Raw genomic sequence first — 21,267 nt, 5'->3', positions numbered from 1 at the left:
TGAGGTAAATGATTTGAATACTGTGCTCAGGTTAAGGTGGTTGAACTTTACTTTTTGCATTTTCATTTTTGTCGGTTGTGAAGATTTTCCACTTTTCTTTATCTATTAAACAGAATTTTAATCATACGCTACTTGAATATTGTAATTTTTCTTCTACTTTATACTTCAACTTCACTACATTTCAGAGGGAAACCGCTGCTTTAATGCATGCATGCATAATGATGATGGCAGGTGGTGCAGATTTTCTATTATGTTTTCTTTACTGCTTTAAAAATATATGATGTTTAAAATCTGCATTTTGCAGACAAACAAAACTATTGATCAAAATCGTGATTGACCCCAAGCTTGAAAGAAGAGATTTATATATTTTTGGCTCAGCTCTGACTGCTGCACTTCTACTATCAGTCCACTAGATGGCGTCATGAAGCTGCAGTGAAGTGAAGAGCAGCACACATGATGAATGGAGGATGATTTACATTCACTGACACACTGACTGAATTTGACAGAAAGCTTCAGTTTCATCAATATTCAGTAAATTCAACAACAATAAACAACATTTAAATAGTCTCATTTATCTATTAGTTCTGTTTGATGCTGTTGTCACATTAATAGAGTGAAAATGTATTAAATTATCATAATCAGGGCACATTTACTTTGATACTTCTTTTACAGTTAATACAAACTTGTCAAAAAGCAACAGATGTTAGATCTTAACCATTGTGAAACATTTAACATTGCAGATAAAATGTTATTTGGTCTAAAATTCAGTTTGTTATTCAAGAGACACTATTTTATAGCCTTTTTTTAAATTTAGAGTCAAAGTATTTTAAAGATATATGAACCAATAAATACACACATCATCACCTCCTGTATAACTGTAATAACTAATTATAAACCAAGAACAGAAGTGGACTGTGTGCATGTTGTTGTAGCAACATCGAACTTCATGATTGTTCCTCCACATCAGTGAAAACAACACATCTGATTTTCAAAGGTCGCCGGTAGAAACAACGTTAAAAAATAGTTTGATATCTGAGAGCTGAAGAAAGTAATTAATCATTAGCTGTTCATTAATACTGTTTGATTCCAGTAGGTCTATCAATAATTTAACATATAGATTTATATTCCAACATGAGAGTTCTCCAAACTCTCTGCAATAAAAACATCAAACAGAAAGAAACAAACCCTGAAGTTACTAAAGAGAAACTTCAAGTATTAAACAAAGCAAACTTACAGTTAAGAGTCCAGACAAGTCCAACAAGCAAGACGGTCATGTGACTGTGTGACAGTCATGTGACTACATCATATGACTATGACGACAGGTAACACCCCACTCCAGGTGAAACTGCTGCCTGTGTTGCTGGTCATCAGACTGGTGACACTGGGAGCTGCAGTGCAGACGAAGAAGCCGAAGCAGTAAATAGAGATCCAAAGAAAATGTGTTTTAATGAAATGTTAAGTGCAACATGAAGGTTCAGACACACTCCTTGAAGACTGAATATCAATTATTTCTGGTCCTGAATATTATTCACACTCAGACAAATACCAAAGTCATTTCAATTGATATGTAGTCATTGATTTAGCATCACACTGACAGCTTTACAGGGTCAGAACTAAGCTTTAATCAGGACGTACTTTTGTTGAACCCACAGCAGTCTCAGAAACACAAAAAGTCCAAATGTTCAGACCTACAACTCTAAACTCTGCAGAGTTTTCTACATCCTCGAGCCTCCTGGTTGGTTTTACACTGTTATGTCCTCAGAGTTTTTCAGTCTTTAAGTAGGATGTGTATTTTTTAAAAAATCACAATCTTAGTGAGGTTTGAAACTCTGCAAGAAGCCACTGAGTCAAACTGCTGCTGAGGATTTACAGATTATTCATTAAATATTTGATTTCCTTGAACCTGCAAACTTTTCTTCACAGTTTAAAGTTATCGCAGCGTTTCTTTAATTGTTTTATTTGGTTGTTGGTCTTAAAAATGTATCAATTATGAGACTCAAAGTGAAGATGCAGATTTTCTTTCTCTAATTAGTTACAGTTGATTTTTCTTTATAGAGCACATTTAAAAACACATGAACCAAAGTTCTTCACAGAGACTGAGAATTACAATCAAATAAAAACACATGGAAAATTAATAAAAGTGAAGAATAAAATAAACCCTAAAAATAACCAATTAACTAAAAAACTCTGCTGGAAAGCAAAAAATTATAAACTCCCAAAAGAAACATAAAATAAGTCAATGTTTAAAGTCCCCCACCGTTTAAAACTGTCCATTTTTCTCATTTGAGAGACACACCTTTATATTTTTGTCCTCAGACACTGATTGTGTGAAACCAGTGAGCCCACGGTCATAATTAATCTGCATATTCTTTCTTTTTTTTACAGTACAGTCACTTTAAACACAAGTAGCCCAAGGAAAGACAATACCCAGCCACTCTTCAATTATTTATTCTCACATCACCCCCAAAAAAAAGATGACAAATGCTAATTCAGGTCCATTCCCCAGCTGGGCATCCAAGTGCTCATTAGTTTTAAAGAAGGTTAATCCATTTAGGTTTTGCATATTGATATGCCAAATATGTCTAATTGTGGAATAGGCATCCGTCAAGGTAATAGTGCATAAACACATGCAAGAACATTAGGGAGAAGTCAACGTTATAATAAAGTAGGTGTTAATTGGTGAAAGGAGGACTGTCGGCTAACTCATGTGTGTAATGTACAGCCGGGTGGAGAGGGAGGGAGGGAGGGAGGGATGGGGGGGGGAAGGTGGGTTTCATCAAATTTTTCCCCCCAAAATCACATCATTTGGAAATCCCATGCTGTGAACTCTCTGGGCGTCGTGCCCAATTGACTGAGGAGGACAAGGGCGAGGGATTGTGGGTGCTATCGTTATGAGTTTTTGGTGTTTTCAACCAAATTTAGCCCAATTTTAACCTGTTGTTGACCTGCAAATCACCAAATCATTACTTATCTGGCGTCTTCACTCAGAATCAAGGTATCCAACCTCAATAGTTTTTTGGTACCATCTAGACTTGGTCTGTAGTTTTGCCAATTTTAGACTCCATTTCTTTCAGGAAAAGTTATCTTACTGCTTTAAGAGATAAAGTATTGTAAGATTTCTGTAGAAAATCAGCTATCAGCACTAGTATTGATTGATTGATATTATGTGTTGTACATGTCTGCAGAACATAGATACATACAAAACACATATACACAAAAAAACAAGAACAATATACATAAACATACAACAATTATTACATACATGCAGACAAAAAGACTAAAACATAGCTGGTTGTGTGCTAATGATATTTAAAGCTGCTATAAAGTTCTGCTAAAACGTGTTTTTATCTATTTAAATGTCCTGTATCTGCAACTGGATGAGAGTAGAGTGAAAAACGGGTTAACAGCAATTACAATTGTTCTCAAGTGTAATTCCCAGAAAACAAAACATCCATTTTTGGATTTAAAGGTAATCACGCCCTTAAAAGGTACCAGCAGTGAATAAATTATTAAAATATTAGTAATTTTCATTTCAAATTTCACACATCATAAAACGGTCTTAAACTCTGCTTCAGCTTCAGGTGTTTGCAGCAGTCAGATCTGATATTTTCACAGCAAAACCACAGTCCACTCTTCATTCATTCATTCATTCATTTATTCATTCATTCATTCGTTCGTTCACTGGCTGCTGGCGGCGAGAGATGATCCGAGGGTTTCTATGAAGCGATGAACGTCGCTGAAGGAGTTGTAGAGCGGCACCGGAGCGATGCGAAGCACGCTGGGCTCCCTCATGTCACACTGGAGAGATGAAGGATGACAAAGTTAATCAGGTTGATAAAAAAAAAAAAGGGGTCAAAATAAACTTCTGAATGTTTTCTATAAATCAGATAAAATCAAAATTGAACAGATGTTATGTTCAGTTCTAGTCTGGATGTTTTATGGATTTCAGACATCAAAAGTAAACATTCATTCAACAGTGAGAAATCTATGAGAAGAGTTTCTAGTTTGGGTGTGTCAGGTTATGAATTTAAGTAATTAGATTACGTAATTGACGCAAAAATATGACTAAAAATACCATTTACAGAGCAAACACTATAAATATCTCTACTTGTTTTTACTTATTTAGAGGGATTGCATAATCATCAGCTCCTCTGAGTTTTTCTTCCACTTTCTATGAATCACAAAATTTCCAGACTATTCTGCTTTTCACAGACTCTAGAGGACAACAAGTACTGCTTCTAAATCTTATATCCCTGTCAGTGTTCCTCCAATACAGCAACATTTTCATAAAAGACTCTACTAGAAGCTAAAAGGCTCCCGTTACTCACAGCGACTCCCCTCTTCTCCAGCTCCTGGAAGACTTTTCGGATGGGGACGGAGAAGGAGAGCGAGAGCTGGCAGCCTCTCTGCTGGGGGTCAGAGGGCGTGATGATGTGGACATGAGGTTTGTGGGGGCGGTAGGGGTCTTTGGAGTAGTAGTGCTGGATCAGATACTCCAGGTAGCCCGTCAGCAGAAGAGACTTCCTGCGTAACGCCTGCATGCTGGTCATGTTGAACACCTGGGGAGAAAAAGGGCACAATGATGTCCTGTAAATCACTTCTTCAGGCACTTTTCTACCATGTATTATGATAAAACATGTTTTTTAAACTAATTAACACTCTTAAGTAAATAAAATAAGCACACAAGTAGTAAAATAAGGTGTCAGGAGAATATTTCCCAATAAAACCAGTAGACAGCAGTACCTCTAAACTGGCCTGCAGCGGGCAGACCAGCAGGATGGGCTGGTTCGACAGCCTGTATCCGCTCACTCCGGGCTGCAGCTCCATCACTGAGAACAAAACACAACATAACAACTGGAGCAACATCTGTTTGACATATTTAAACCTAAAGCCAGTGAACAAAATGTTAATATAAATGTCAAAAAAGACAAATAAGGGGATGTAATATACACTGAGACCACAAGATGGAAGCACGACTTCCTTTTACAACTAAAAAGACAAACTAGCAATAAGTTCATATGCAAGCAGTCAAGGTTGTTATTAAAAATAATTACTTCCTTTACCATTATTCATCTGGAACCGAGTCTTCAGGTCGTGTCCCCACCATCCCAACAACCTGGAGAAGACAATTAATCAGCAGTTGCAGATTCATCGTTTTGAAGCTTCTCAAATGTCAATATTTGCTGTTTTCTTAGCTGTCTATGATAGTAAAATGATTATCTTTGGGGCGTTTTTTGGACTGTTGGTTGGACAAAAAAAGCAATTTAAAGAGTTTACACTCAGCTCTGGACACATTTTATTGACCAAATGATTCAAATGATGATTTTTAAAGTTTTGCCCTAAAGCTGCTTGATAAAATGTTACTGTAAAAACTAAACTGAACAAAAATGCTAAAAGTCAACAAATTCTCATGAACTAAAACTAACAATAATCACGTGATTTGCATGTGACAGAAACTACTTTAACATTTTTGCAAAATACTAAAAATTAAGCTCCAATACAAGCTTTTAATTCTTATTTATGACAGTGTGTGGGAACTCACGCTGGTTTGACGGTGTGTTTATGTTTCTCGTGGATAAACGCTCCAGCTAAACCACCAGCACCTGAATTTATATACTGTGGAAATACAGTCGGTCATCATAAACACACTATACTCTCATTTTTATATTCAATGTTATCATATTCGGGGACATCTGCAGCTGTTTTGTGCAGCTTCCTGTCAGCTGACCTTGTAGGAGCACCAGCAGGCGAAGTCGACCCCCCAGTCGTGCAGCTTCAGCTCGGCGTTGCCGGCCGCGTGAGCGCAATCAAAACCAACGTAACAGCCCTGACAAACAAACATGGACTGTTAGTTATAATTATCAGCATTATTATTAGTTATAGTTAGTCATAAGTGTACTTTACCTCTGTCTTGCTTATGTGTTTAACAGAGAATGAGACTGAAATTTTAAAATGCTGTGACTGCCAGTTGAACTTAAAGTGGCTGTAATCTTGTACTGATTAACCCTCAAAGAGTTATCACACGATTCCGACACCTTTATTGGGTTTTTTTTACTGTTCTTTACTGGTGCAGAAGAGCTCTGTAAAATCCGACTTAAAAGAGGTGATAATGTCAAAATCAGTGCTGTTTGTTTCCACTGCCAAGCCACCAAAAAATTACAATTACGACACAGTACAAAATACAAAGACGACAGTGTGTTTACTGTGGAAAAACTGCAGCTAAAAACTAGACGTAATCATGCAAATGCACATTTATCTTATTGTTTACTTTCTCATGAACATATTAACCACTAATATGTCCATGAAATAATAAAAACACCACAAGATACAAGAAAGAGAGGGAAATTATTTACTGACATTTGAATGTTTTATTAAATTCCCTCTTAAAATACACTTGTCTTGTATCTTTGATTGGTCTCTATTTCTTTTTTTTCTATATTTTTGTGCCCTGACTCAAATGTTATAACACAGTGTTTGTGTGTTACCTTCCTCTGACCAGCCTCAGTGATGGCAGCCATGTTGAACAGTTGTCCGGTGTAGTACTGAACTCCACTGAACATCACCACGGCGATAGAGTCGCCCTCCTTCTCGATCACCTCGAGGATGTCCTCCGTCCTCAGAGTCTCCTCTCCCTGACAGAACAGGAAGCACAAACATATGCAGCTGAAGTTTCTCCTCCAGTCTGACCTGATTTGTTTTGTTTCTTTCTATATTTGAGTTACTCCGTTTTTTGTTCTTTTCTTCTAAGTTTGTTTCAACTTGTGCTGCTGTTTTGTAACTTTGCACTATCCCCAAACGGCCACTAGATGGTGCTGTCTCTGACGTGCCAGTCAAGATTCAGATAAAAGAGTTTTGTAAGCTGATCTGGTGAATTGCAGGTCAAAAAATGTAAGTTGAAACTGGGCAGAAATTTAAATGCCTTTTTTTAAACTTCCCAACAGTATTTAGATATATAATAAATAATACTTCATCTGTTCTTGAGCGCAAATGTTGTGTAAAACAGGTTGGACGTACCGGTCTGGGTGACAGCAGCAGCATGCTCTGCTGAGGGTCGAATCCTCGCAGTCGGATCTGAGATTCTACAGCGTACTACGGACAGAGGAGACGGGTTCATAACACGGACACCGGTGAACTCCAGACAACAGCTTTACAAACACACTGGAGTTGGTCTGCTTGGTCTGTCTTTGTTTTGGGGTGGCATCATTGGTTAAGTTCTCAGGGTGATGTTCTGACCTTTTCAATCGAACTGTTTTGCTGCTCTGGCAGACATTTTTGCTGTTTTCAATAAATTCCATTTGATACAAGCTTATTGACATCTTTTGAGGATATAATACATCATTGGCTAAAAAAAAACTACACATAGCACACTTTTCCACAAAACTTACAAATGAAAACACACAATTATAAATCATAAACATAAAGGTTGGACATGCAGAAACATAAAATGAGGGAAAAAGAGCAAAAAAATTAAACAACACAACAAGGTGTTGATGCATAAAATTGAAGCATGACACTGAATAAAAGAACTAAAAGCTAAAATAACTTTGGGATTAACTTGCTCCAAAATGAAAAAACTTATAAAAAGCAACCACTCTGAAACCAGTAAAGTTACCTGCCAGAGCAGAGAGATGATTTCACTATAGAATAAATATTCAGGCATAAATTCTTTGTGTAAAATGAAAAAGGCGTTCGATTTTCCTGAAAATTTGATAAAATGAATAAGGGGTGGGTGATAATCGAAAAATGGGTAAAATTAGGAACACAGGGTGTTAGTTGAAAAATGAGTAAATTGAGTAAGGGTGGGGGATGTTACTCTTATTACTCTAATTATGTTTACTGCAAGAAACCCATTCTTATGATTCTTGTGATCTAACATCCAATGAACACTGATTTTGAGATGGATTTCTTTCAAGCTGGCATCAAAGCAGCAATAAATCAACAAACGTGGTAAAAAAGGGACTTTGAGGTTCAGTTCGCGTACTTAAAAACAAACAAAAACAGGGGCAAGGAAAGGAATTCATTGAAAACTGTTGTTTAAGTGTCAGAATGTGGGACATGTAGCCTTTGAAAACAACATTTGTGTTAATGTGGATTACATTACATGATCTGAAGGAAATGCCTTGTCCTCTAGAAGGATTTTGTGGCGAGTCGCTGTGGGTTTGTAGAAGGAGAGCTGCACAGAAATGACATGAAATGACTGTTAGTACTTTAGTTGCTTTCGCTTCAATTTAAATGACATCCTACATTTACACAACAGGGTTTCTTCTTGTTCCATCATCCATCTTTGCAGTTACAATCAATATGTTTGCATAGCTTGCCTCACAGGAGTTCCTTGTATGTAGTTTTAATGATTGCTTGGACTGTCAATGGACCATCAAGGGACTGGTGTTGGAAATTAGCTTCGGCTATATACAAGTGTACATTACAATGGCAATGTTCTCTGTACATGTCACTTACAAGTAAATAAAACTTAATGCAAGTTTCACTGAATGGTTGGCACAGTATGGGCCAAAATGAGATACCAAAACATTAACATCACAAGTATGGATTTTGATAATCAATGTTGGACAAACAATTGCATGTGGTGAACGTTCTCCATGAGTTATGGCATTGAACAACAGAAAATACTGTAGAAAATGACTGTATCTCACCATTAGAAGGTGTAAATTAACAGTCAGGCCGTTCATGATCGCCACCTCCTCAGTTTTAGCTCCTGTAAGAAATAAAACAAAACAAAATGAGTCAATCTTTTTCAAGGATTTAGTTGCATTTTATTTTTTCGATGGTATATTCCAGAAACCAGAAGATCCACTGATATTTAAGAGTAACTTTAAAGAGTACAGAGGTGAATTTGCTGTTTCAAGTTTTGCGTGTCAAAATATATAAACCGTTAAAGCCTCTGACATCATCAGACACACCTGATGTTTAACATCATCTGACACGTTGACCTGCTTCTGATAATGGTTTTACAGTAAAACTGGAAGCCTGAAACAGCAAATATGCCTATTTTTTTGTTTGTTTTGTTTGTTCTTTTGGAGTAACTCTACCTTTAAAACACAGTTTATACTGATATATATGGTACAATCCATACATAAGATTTTACATTTTTTCTTATATTGGTTATTCTATGATTCACACCAGGCCTAAAACTTTTTTAGTTGATTAATTGATTAATCTCTTAAGTCATGTATCCACTGTTTCTAGCTCCTCAAAATGTGAGGATTTGCTCATTTTTACATGATTGCAAATTGGTCTGTTTATCAGACAAAATAAGTTATTAGATGTTACCATGGACTCTTGGAAGTGACCTTTTTAGACTAAACTATGAATCAAAGAATCATAAAATAATCAATAGATTAGTCTGTAATGTAAATAATCGTTAATTCAAACCCTAAAAAGTACCACCAAGGCTCATCAACTCTAGTTGTGTGAAAACGAGCCTTATTGCTTTGAGTAATCAGTCTGCAATCATCAGTTGAGAAACGATCGAGCCCAGAAATAAACTGTTAATTGGACCAATCAGTGTAAACTCGCAGTAAAGAACCAATCTGTGTACAAATGATCTTTTCAGGGAAGCTAAAGAACGTAGACTTCAGCCTATACAGACTCTGTGTATGTCACTGCAGGTTTGTTTAAAGGGCCTTTCATGTGTACTTTGGACTCTACAAAACACAGAAGTGCAGTGACCTGAACAAGCAGCCCTCACAGAAAGATTCTTCAAGCACACTTTACATAAAATGACGATAGAAAACAACACGCTAAAAACATACAACACACAACAGTAATCACACATTATAAGCAGTTCTGGAAAAAGGTGAGTTTTGATTAATGATTTGAACACGGACAGATCGATCGGTGCAGTCTCGGATGTGTTTGGGGAGAGACTTCCTGAAAGTGCTCTATGAATAAAAAATGTATTATTAAACATATGAAAAAGTCGCAAAAAGCTCATCTGAAAAGTAATTCCAGCTGTAAAATAAATAAAGTGGAGTAGTATGAGGTAGTATGTAGAAAGTACAACATTTCCCTCTGAAATGTAGTGAAGTGCAAGTATAAAGTCGCATGAAATGGAAATACTTAAGTACAAGTACCTCAAAATTGTACTTAAGTAGAGTAGTTGAGTAAATGAACTTAGATACTTTCCACTGTTATTGAAAGATCCTGTTCTGTCCTCTGGCCATACAAAAAAATAATAATAATAAGGCATCAAAATGATGTTTTTCCCTCATTTTCTCTTTAATGTGAAACTTGTATATGTTCCTCATTTTCCTTGGTTTTATTTTCAAACTCCGCCCTCTTATCCTTCCTCTTCTATAAGCGTGTTAGTGTCTTGATTTTCTGTGTATTGTGTTAGTATGTGTGCTATGACCAGGAATCTTTCTTAACAGAACACTTTGGATAAATAAATGTAAAAACAACTAGAAGGAACTGATTATTAGCCCTAACTGATCCAAGTCTGCACCCCTAAAAGTTCATATTTGTATCTCAAATATGAGTCGCTGTGTCCGGTATTTGACTGAACAATTTGGCTCGATGTGTTCACATTTTCAGCTTTCCTTTTTTGGGGAGTTTAATAGGAAAGTTAAATTCCCAAAACTTGATCTGCTCCTTAAAGAAATGTTTAAGTAGAAGCTATTGCTTGGCAGCTTCCTGGTGTCTCTTACCAACAATATTAGCCATGAGTTCCTCTATGTTGTTTTCAGCCCACGCCCAAGGTCGAGAGCCTTCTGTGTGACCATGGACACCCCTGCAAAGAGAGTTTATTTGATGAAATGCAAACAAAAAAACTTTATCCCTTCTAATCGTTAAGGTAAATATGGAAATAAAGAGTTAGCGTACGTTTTGGCCCACTTCTCCAGCTCCTCTTCCAGGTACTTCCTGGCCATTTTGGGCTGAAGCCCCAACGAGTTTCCCACCAGGTAGATGCATTCTTTGGTGCCATCGACCAACGAGAGATCAGCTACAGAGACAATAAAGAGAAAGTCATTTAAGAATATTTAAATAAATAAATGACTGTGTAATATCCATCTGCACCATCTTTTATGTTGTATCTTTGACTCACAAGGAGGCAAATCTGCAATTTTGGGCACCAGAAATTCCCCCCTGAGGTGTCGCAGTTTGTCGTGTTTGTCAAGGTAAGTAGCCACTTCTGCGGAGGTGGGACTGCAGCCCAGCGAGGCTGAAACTCGCTCCAGAGTTTCTCTCGGAGTTGAGCCGATGAACGGGTCCATTACTGAGACTGGAGGGCCGTTGGCCTGCAGATAAAGGAGATACATGACAAACATAGCTTTTTAAAACATGAATTGTAATGACTAAAGAATCAAATGCATGGGTTTCTTTAATGGGTTAGGGTTAGCCCTAACCCTAACCCTAACCCCTAACCCTAACCCTAACTCATTTTATCTTTGGTTAAGGTTTCTTAACCTTTTCAGGCATGTAACTCTGTTTTTACGCTCCAAACTTCTCATATCAGAGCTTTCAATTTTCATTTTTGTGTAAATTTGAGCATGGTATTATTATGTTTTCTTATTAATGACTCAAAATCCCCATTTACTCTTTGAAATCTGCATATCAAAGGACCCCAATGTTAAATAACTCGTGACATGTGTTTTGGCCCATCAACAAAAACTCGCTGAAAATATGTCTATGCAGATCACATCAATTCAAAATTCAAAATAGTCACAAAGTATGTTGGAAGTTGTCTCTCTCTTGAGTGAAAAATGTGTATAATCTTCTCAGGAACTTAATCAATAAGGAACTCAAAAAAGAACAGAATTTTTTCACCATGACCATATCTGAGGATTATTTGGCTGAAATTCACCAAATATTGAGCTACAGCATAAGACATAAACCTGCACCTGCTGTTAAAAGAGCATATAGGAGGAAAATGTATTTCCAGGTTCCAAAAATACATTATTGAGAGTGTCATCTGAGTGTTTAATAACATATATATTTAGAAACATATCTCAATAAACATATTGTACAGCATATTCTATGTGAAACATGCATTTGTGTATAGGAGGGTGTAAGAGTCACACTTTTAATGACATTTTCAGTTCAAATGGTCCCTTAAAAGCATCTATTTCAACATCCGTTCACAAAACTAATACTTCTTCTTTGAGCCATAACTCAGTTAAATCTGTACACAAAGACATGATACACCTATATTTTAGTTCAGTGTTATTTACACCTCCCGATGATGATCTCTGATGTTCATCGCGTACAAACTTGTTAGAAACTGCTTGGAAATAATGAGGGGGAAAAAAGACTTGCCTTGCAGAACTTGCCTGAGAATCGTCACGTTTTTACGTTTTCTTCAGTATTTAAGTAATCCAATGATAGTTGTCTGCGCATCCACGGGTACAATGTAAACAGAAACTACTGAAAGGTAATTCGGCAAGCTTTTAACAGTGCCAATTTACCAACATGTAAACAAATATATGCTCAAAAAACGGGGTTCAAGTTATCGCTCACATGTCAACATTCTGTGTACATCCCCCAAAGCATTATGGGAACTGTAGTCCCAAAACTGGGAGCCTGATTATTCCCTGAAGTAAAACAAGAAGCAAAGAATAAGAAAGGAGTGTCAAAATCCATTACTATTCATTTATAATATTTAATATTTACTAATACAACTAAAAAACTCTTATGTTCCTAATCTCTCCATTCATATAAAGATATTCTTTCGTTGAAAATTAGAGGAAAAAACAGAGAAAAAATCACAACAGTCTACTGTCACTTTTAAACACATGTCAGCCATCTACTTTAACCTCTAAAATATATAGTAAGACATTGTTAAACTTAGATATAACAACACCAAAAGCAATCCAATTCTCTTGTTATCCAATACTCAATTAAAATTATTTAAGTTCACATTGGACATCAAATAAAAACAGCTGTGTTTACATTGATAATCAGTCATGTTAACCGTCATTAATCCTCTCAAGAAGTGAAACCTGCAGTGAACAGAAAGCTGTAACTCACAGTTGGATCAGTTGGTTTGCAGATAAGCTTCCTCTCCGCAGACAACAGTCACACTGAGTGAATCCTCTGCTCTGAAAATGCTCTTTAACCTCGCCGTGCTTGTTCTCAAGTTAATCATTATTCTAATGAACCGACCTCAAGTTTCAGATCTATCCAGAGCTGAACATGTCGTTTAGTAACCCCTTCATGGATCAGACTAATTCCTGTGATTTAACGCCTGCATGTAACGGTGAGTTCCTCCTTTTCATGGTTTCACTTTCAGGTGTGAAAATCCAAACATACAGTGTGAAGTTCCACATGATGTAGACAAAACACACACACACACACACACACACACACACACACACACACACACACACACACACACACACACACACACGCACACACACACACACACACTGCATAAAATAATCAAGTTAATTTATATTTAAATTTTAGTTTGTTGTCTGTTAATATTATCATTTTTAATTTTGATTTGGTTTGCAGTTTTCATGGTTCAGTTGTTTGGGAATCTATGTAGGTGTCAAAGGCTCCTTTATGTCTCATACATCCATTCATGGACAAAAGTATGTGGACAGCTGATGCAGTCTGCGTTCCAGTTCATGCCAAAGGTGTTGGATGGGGTTGAGATCAGGGTTCTGTGCAGGCCAGTCAAGTTCTTTCACACCAAACTGGAAAAAAAACATTTCTTCATGGATCTGGTTTTGTGCATGGGGGCAATGTCATGTTGAAACAGGAAAGGGATTTTTGCCACACAGGTAAAGAAGCACACTGTTGGCTTAAAATACATTACATGAGTCATAAATCTACAGTAGAAAACAGTTTAAACATAAGGTAGAGCCCAATAAATATGACCTTATAACAACATATAAACTTACAGGATGTGTACATGAGATTTTCAATTATATTTCTACTCTTGTAGTGTAACACAAGACAAGAAAATGTTCTTTTTTATGCCAAAATAGTATTAAAAAAGGCTGCCATAACTCTGTTTGCCCTCACTTACTAATGATAATTATGGTATCTGACCTCAGATACAACCCTAAAAATAAACTGTATTCTTGGATGAAGTAAAGGAAAGAAACAAAACATATTATAAAACATATTGGGCTGTGTCTTCACCATGCCTGTACAACAATAAACAGCACTGAACTGTCCCATGGTGGAAGCTTATATAATAAGATTTCCCTTAACTGGGAAAACCTGAAAAACACTGTCGGACCAAAAGTACTCAGATATATGTATGTAGTCAATACCGTATATTTGTCTGTGTGTCATGTAAATAATGTTTACATGTACTCTTGTGCATGAAGTTAAATCTATACATTTATTCAACGAGAAATATACAATAAGAACTTTAAGTGCACAAATGAGTTGATTTGAATTTAAATTATATTCACTAGAGATTATGTCAGATTATTAAAGTGGGAAGTTAAAATGACATGACAGTGACTTTATTTGAGTCAGAATTTGCATTTGGCATAGTTTGTCATAGCAAATAACCAGTTTTTCTTTCCACTGTACTCCATTTTTCCCCCCTCCACTAGATGGCAGCAATGTATCGCCAATCTTGGAAGTGTGGGGCAACATGTGTGAAATGAATGTATAAATCTACTTTATATACTACAGAAAATTAATCTGTGTTAATCTATAATTAAGTCACACGTAAAAAAAAAAAGATTTAGTTGAACTTAATGCATTTTTCAGACCCAATAACAAATTATTGCCTGAACACCTGCAGAGCTTTAATGACTTAACATCAGATGGTGACGATCATAGACGCAATTTTGAGTGTTTTAACAACTGGATGATGTAAACTTCACAAGTAATTTTTATTTTTAGTGGATTGTTTTTGGTTTTTAATGTTTTATTACATAAGAATTATATTTTCTTTTTTCTCTTTTACTCTTTTTTTTGCTCTTTTTCATTTTTTTTAAGATTAGATGTATATTTTGTTTGCAATTTTGTGTTGGAAGTGTAAACTGAAATAAACAATGAGTGAATATGAAGAAACTTCATCAGAAAATTACTTAATATTACTATAACATGACTTTGGGGACTTAAATTTGTCTGTTTTTCTCTACTCTGAGTTTATTTGAGTTTTATTGTATTCAGTCTCAGTGTGAGAAATGGCTAGTGTTCATCTTTTTCCTCACCTTCTTTTCTTCTCTGCCTCATTATTCATCTCCTCTTCACAGCTCACTAAGCCGTCAGCTTTCATTCCATCACATTAGCTGCTGCTCCCACTCCTGCTGAAAGTAATATTTTCCATCCACACTGCATCAAACTGTGTTTGAACCTGCAAAAAACCTGCAAAAACCATACATTAAATAAACAGTGTGATTGTACTGTTTTATTATGTGCAAGTCATTTGGTATTTTTCTTCTATTAAAATAAAATAAAAACTTGAATTCTTCTAATTTAAGCTCCTTAGAACAAAAATATATTCTGAATATTGTAAAAGCAGGAAACTGAATTTATGTTTAAGTAGTAATATCACGTGTATGATAAAGTTTTGATTCCTGAAAAATGTATTATTACTTAAAGTTGGATCTCTTTGGGGTCTTATGTTGTTACAGAAATATGTAAGTGACTGGAAAGTTATCAGCCAATCAGGACCAAGTACAACAGTGATGAGTGGTGTTTTTAATTACCCATCTTAGATAAAATACAATTTTTTCCACCACAGCAAACGGACACTGAATCACTGACACCCCGCTGTCTGGGAAATGTCCCGTAATCCAACCTGACAGAGTGAGAAAAGCCAACGCTGAAGGTTTAGAGGTCGTACTGTACTCTGACTTACAGTATGGAGGTTTGACCGTCTCACAGTGAGGCCCAGCAGCCTGTGCTTTGACTCAAAGTGAGGCCGGCACCCTCTGACAATATAGCTCTGGAAAAGCTCCATGACTAAAAGGATGCATGAAAAAGTCAAATATTTTCACTGCATTTTTGGAGTCATTAAGGGGACCCGAGAAGGTACCTTGAGGAACTCCTTAAAATGAATTAATGATTCCTGACAGCAAATATGGGCTTATTTTGAATCTTTGACACCCCTCTCAGTTTTTTTGCAGTGCATATTCTAATTATCAGTTCTTCTATTCACCTTTACATGTGAGCTTCTATGGTTCTGGCATCTAAATTTTCAGTAGTAGTTCTGGTAATAGTTCTTCAAAATGATGTAATTTGTGTGTAGTGTTTTTACAAAATCTGTAATCTTTGTCATCTTGTCACTCTTTTCACCCTGTGTTTGAGTGTAACCATTCAGAAACAGCCATAAAAACTTTTACCTTCAGACGAGTTTGAAACAGCAACGAACATTGTCAGATTCAGCTCTCAACAATTTAATTCCAGACAATGTTCAACAATCTGACAAGCACTTTGTTTAACGATACAGCAGCTGATGGGGATTTAAATCAATAAACAAACAAACAAACCCATGGTTTATGTCATATTTCCCAACACTATTTGGTGACAAAAGTACCTCAAACTGAAAATGGATGATAGAAATAAAAAATATTCTTTGTACTCAATCCTCTCTCATCCTCCCTGCTGTTCCTGCCCTAAAACCTCAATTTGTCCAGTAACTCTCACCATCTTCAGACCTGCCCTGTGTGTGTTCAGAAGTACCGTATCATCAAACATTAGACTCTCGAGAACCTCCTGGGTTTCAGGCTGCATTGGTGGCTCCTCATTGAAGCGTCTTTAGGGCAGAGAAAACATTATCTGCAGCCTCCTTTGATGTTGGTGCCCTGAGAAACGACAAGGGGGTGGGTGGAAAGTTTCAGTCCTGCCTCCTGAGCGCTTCCAGATGTCACACATCCTCTTTTACTGTGAGAAAAACAAGAGAAGAACATACAAGAGGCATATCAGCAGCTACAATGCCCCCAAACATCTTGCGACCATATTGTTTTTGCACTCTTAAAAAGCCACGAGTCATTTTAACAAGTCCGCATGCCTTGCTTCATGTGACACCAACCTGTGTTTTTTCCAAACATGGTGTGTGTTTTTTGACAAAACATGCAATCTAGATATATTTTTAACAAATCTTGTGTCAGAAAATGGCTCAAACATGTGTTTCCTGATGTGTTTAAAGTAACACATTATTTTTAAGAGTGCAGTGGGAAAAAAACATATTTACTGGTTGCCATGTTTATGTCAGTTTGTTTAAGAGAACTTACAATGACGCTAATTTGCAATTACTGTTTCCAGCTCTCTGTGGAAGACACATTGAGGAGGACCAACATATTTTGTTTTGGGAAAAACAATCGTGACCTTTAAATGATCATTCAGCCTCTGAAAACTTAGAGGGCAGGGTGGATGGGGTCAAAAGTCAATCAGCTTGACCTCGAGAGCACTTTTTCTTCTTAATAGTTTCAGAAGGTCATGTCTGAGATGAGCTGTTATTTTTACAACACATATGAAGCTTTAAGAGTGAATTTATCAGCAACATTCATAGTTTAAAACACAAGAGGAACTGTAGAGGAATAGTAGTTACAAAAAGTATAAAACCATAATGCAACACACAGTCAGAACGTACCACCGAGGTTTCTAATGTCAGGCTGAAGGTAATAAACACCCCAGGGTTCCTTCCTCACAGAAATATACTTTAAAGCTGCCTCATGTTTGAGGATACTGCCAGATTTCATGATCTTTTAAAGGCGTTCCTCAGGGAATCTTCTTGGGTCCTCTTGTTTTTTAAATTAGAGACAATCTTAAGTGGAACCTTTTCTCAAGGACTTTTAAGTGTGTCTATTTGCAACAACAATTATTAAAATTTTCACCGTATGACATGTTTAGACAACACTTCGTACGAACTAATTTGTTTGAAGCATATTAAAGCCTTTACTTTTAAATTATTTGTGATTTTTTATATTTTAGGGAATTTTTGCCTTCAAGGACCAGTGTGTAAGATTTAGTGGCATCTAGCAGTGAGGTTGCAGATTGCAACAAACTGAATACAGCCCCCCTCCCCTTCTCAGTGTGTAGGAAAACCTACGGTGGCTGCGAAACTCATGAAAAACACGAGAGACCCTCTCTAGAGCCAGTGTTTGGTTTGTCCATTCTGGGCTACTGTAGAAACATTGCGGTGCCTCCATGGGAGAGGACCCGCTCCCTATGTAGATTTAAAGGGCTCATTCTAAGGTAACACAAACACAACAAATTCTTATTTTCAGGTGATTATACTCTAATGAAAACATACTTATGAATATTATATTCCATTTCTGCCAAGTCTGTTCTGCTAGATGCTACTAAATCTTACACACTGGTCCTTTAAGTACTTAAGCTCAGTACTTGAGTAAATGTACTTAGTTACATTGCACATCCCCTACAACCCTACAATCTAACATACTCTTTTTTTTATGGGACTGACCCCTAAATACAATGCAGCTACAAGACAATAGAGGCTTTGGAAAAGGGGCGTATTCATTAGCACTGACAGGTTCATCTAGGACAGTGTGACCAACCAGTCCAGCATAAAGAGCCTAAAAAAATCCCACACCATTGCAAAGAGCTGCATGACACATGCATGCCCACACTACAACAACAACAGTGACTTATAGGTCTAATGACATGATGCATAACAGTTTTCATTAGTCTTTTCTTCCCTCGGTTTATTCAGTGGGACACATGGCAGTCTTTGTTTTCCACAATCCTTTTCAGGTCTGGCTTGTAATCAGTTGTGGCCACTCAGTGCAACTTTTTCACATTTGTGTCTGTAAGAATAGAGGGATGTTTTGACTTCACTTGTTTCAGTGTAGAAAAAACTGATTTACAGACGTAAGTTGATCCAAACATAGACATTAACTTGAGTGCAGCCTGTTTGACATTTGGGATATCTGTCTGTGGGCACAATTTTCCAAAACTCTGTGGTTCCTTCTCTCAAAACACATTAAAGTCTGTCATCCTCAGAAAGTTCAATCATCTCCAACTGGGACGCTGCTTCGTCTGCCATTGAAGGGGGCTTTAAAACAATCCAATTCAGCAGTGAAAGGGTTGATGAGGAATGTGATCTTTGTCCGTTTTTGCTTCAGGTTGCAGAATCTGCTTCAAAACTTTGCTGCAGTGTTGCATAGCATGCAATGCTCCCTTTTGTGACCTCAGCTGCTTCTCCACTTGCCTTCAACAAGGAGGGAAAATGTGTCAGCTCTCCCTTTGTTTTAATTTGAAGGTGTAGAGACAGTAGAAAAGCAACAGGAAATAAGGTGAAATGAGTCTTAACCACCAGGATGCTTCAAATCCTTTACTTTGAGAGAACTTTCAGCTGGAGGAAAGTTGAGGGTTTGAATCCCAACAACCATTAAGGAAAGTCTGACAAGGGAAACTTGACCCTTGATTGTTGTGATATCCTTGAGCAAGGCAGTAAACATACCTAATTAAACTAACACAGTACAAGACTGGTTTTACAGAATTTTCTCATGTTTTAAATGCCTAAATGTGAAGAAAAATGTTTAGTTTTCAGCTCTGCATTGAAACAAAAACATGGATGTTCCCATGCTGCTTTGGTGCAAAGAAAGAAGAAAAAAAGTCTGAAACCTGAAGGTCTGAGACTTTCTCACAGTGTTGCAGTGAGGTCTGGATGAAAAGGCGAGCATTGAACACCTGCTGCTCCTCTCAGGTCTTTTATTTAGTGGAAAGGTATGTCTTTTTGTCTCCAAAGCCTCCAGCACCTGATATTTACTTTACACTCCAAAGGCCGACCTTCTCTGTTTCAACTCTGCAGGTTCCCACTTCCCCCTGCAGTGCAATGATCTCAGTCACAAACTGTTTTCAGTCACATGAACAGGTAATGAACTGAGAGAACAGATAATGCTTTTTCATTGGTCAGTGTTCAAGAGAGCTTTTGTATTGTTTGGTGGAGAAAAAATATATATCTGTAAACAGAAAATACAAAAAAATAATTCGTTTTGTTTTTCCTTTTTTTGTTGATGACTGGGGGTGAAAGTCTACGCTCTGTTAGGACTTTTTTAAAATATTATGTCATGTGTATTTACTGCCTGTGTTGCATGTCATATGTTATTTCAAAGTCATTTTTAAAAAAAAATAATTGCTTTGTTGTGTTTAGGAATACACTCCAAGTAACTATTTTTAGAATTTATTTGACAATTACTATATTAAATATACTCAAGATTTTAAAAAAAGAGGCATTTTTTATTCAGCTCTTTAATATTTTTGAATAAAGCCCTTCATACACATGTCCTGCTCTGTTAATAATTAATTTCACGTGCATCATTTTATCCTCATGTTGAAATAAAGCCTGACTGGGCACTCACTTCCTCTGCTGACATGCTGTGAGTTTATACAACTGCACTGAGTAGATACAGCTGCAGCAGAGTGTACTGTATGTACTGTATATACAATGTAGTTATACTTACAGTCTGCTGCACATTAGGTATGTTTTTTTACACCCCCCGATTGTTTCTGTTTTAAAACTATTCAGTAATTTACAGAATTGCAGTAAAATACATTAAATATTTCAAAAATGAGTCTTGGCTTTACATAATGAGGAAGCACCACATGTTTTCCCAGTGACTTTAGATCTGATGTTATTCTATATTCACGCACGGATCTGTGTCTTATGGCTTCCAGCAGTCAGTCTAAACAGTCCTTGAAGTTCAAAGTGTTTATATTGAAGTAAACTGTGATAAAGCCTTGGAGACCGCGCTAAGGGGATCTCAGCTCTGATTGGGACAGTTGGAGTGGATCATTTATTGACTTATTTCCATGTGATGATGATGGAGAGGATTGAGGACCCACCTACGCATACAGACTCCTCAGTTGGGCAGTTGCCTCCTCCTCCTCCTCCCTCCTCTCTTCTCTTTTGTCATCTTGCGCGCTCCACAGAGGAAAGCCGCAGTCTCCAGCGAGGGCAGCGCAAATTTAACCCTCTTTTCTCTAATTACCAAACAGAGCGGGGAGTTAACCACTGCTTGCGCCACTTTCGCACCGTTTTCTCCACACTTCCAATGGGACCAGACGACTGAGGTCAGCCTGTTGCATGCTTTTAACCCGGAGCCGCAGCCATGGACTGTTGCGCATTTGGTTCGGTGCGCTTGTTGCTCCCTGGATATTTACGCATCGCGCTGCTGTGTGTTGTGCAGTTAGGAGCGTTCGCGCAGCATGGTGAGTGGATGTAAAACAATGTGAATTTCGCCAAATTATGGCTTGTTTAAATGCAACAGACAATCCTAAATCCTCTCTTATCCATCGAGTTATGCAAAATCACGCCAAATGGTCTCCAGCTGCCATGTGGGAAACGATTTTACCTCTAAGATAAATAAA

At 37.1% G+C, this 21,267-nt stretch overlaps 2 protein-coding genes across 7 annotated transcripts in view; one reads left to right on the top strand and one right to left on the bottom strand.

The window, feature by feature from the left end:
- Window positions 1–2,432: 2,432 nt before the first annotated feature.
- On the bottom strand, window positions 2,433–20,757 carry kynu (kynureninase). 5 transcript variants are annotated; one of them, XM_042404564.1, is made up of 17 exons: window positions 20,743–20,757; window positions 16,615–16,815; window positions 15,141–15,294; window positions 13,533–13,655; window positions 11,063–11,255; window positions 10,840–10,960; window positions 10,665–10,747; window positions 8,652–8,713; window positions 8,102–8,173; window positions 7,015–7,089; window positions 6,486–6,632; window positions 5,729–5,827; window positions 5,543–5,616; window positions 5,064–5,116; window positions 4,744–4,829; window positions 4,329–4,559; window positions 2,433–3,798 (listed from the first exon to the last, which is right to left on the bottom strand). In XM_042404564.1, the coding sequence occupies exons 4-17, from the start codon at window positions 13,536–13,538 to the stop codon at window positions 3,679–3,681; spliced, it is 1,422 nt and encodes a 473-aa protein (XP_042260498.1). In that variant the 5' UTR covers window positions 13,539–13,655; window positions 15,141–15,294; window positions 16,615–16,815; window positions 20,743–20,757; the 3' UTR covers window positions 2,433–3,678. The 5 variants fall into 5 exon arrangements, with proteins under 5 accessions (XP_042260498.1, XP_042260501.1, XP_042260503.1 ...); XM_042404567.1 differs by lacking the exon at window positions 13,533–13,655; XM_042404569.1 differs by lacking the exons at window positions 13,533–13,655; window positions 15,141–15,294; window positions 16,615–16,815; window positions 20,743–20,757 and adding an exon at window positions 12,985–13,241.
- A 155-nt stretch (window positions 20,758–20,912) lies between these two features.
- si:ch211-246m6.5 (von Willebrand factor D and EGF domain-containing protein) overlaps window positions 20,913–21,267 on the top strand; it is a 32,331-nt gene continuing 31,976 nt past the window's right edge. For both annotated transcript variants that reach the window (XM_042404563.1, XM_042404562.1), the window contains exon 1: window positions 20,913–21,108. In XM_042404563.1, coding sequence (XP_042260497.1) covers window positions 21,009–21,108 — 100 coding nt within the window. In that variant the 5' untranslated portion in view covers window positions 20,913–21,008. The remainder of the gene's footprint in view (window positions 21,109–21,267) is intronic.

Source organism: Thunnus maccoyii, chromosome 24 (assembly GCF_910596095.1).
Source record: "Thunnus maccoyii chromosome 24, fThuMac1.1, whole genome shotgun sequence".
In the NCBI taxonomy this organism is placed as follows: domain Eukaryota; kingdom Metazoa; phylum Chordata; class Actinopteri; order Scombriformes; family Scombridae; genus Thunnus; species Thunnus maccoyii.
The sequence above is the reverse complement of the archived record's forward strand: the minus strand, read 5'-3'. Positions and strand labels throughout refer to the sequence as shown.

What these genes read in the sequence shown, in the direction of transcription:
- kynu (XM_042404564.1), bottom strand. An exon ending in AGGCATTTCCTTCAGATCAT is followed by an intron (nt 7,090 to 8,101) that starts GTAATGTAATCC and finishes CTCTGTCCGTAG; the next exon opens with TACGCTGTAGAATCTCAGAT. An exon ending in CTGAGGCTGGTCAGAGGAAG is followed by an intron (nt 5,828 to 6,485) that starts GTAACACACAAA and finishes TTTGTTTGTCAG; the next exon opens with GGCTGTTACGTTGGTTTTGA.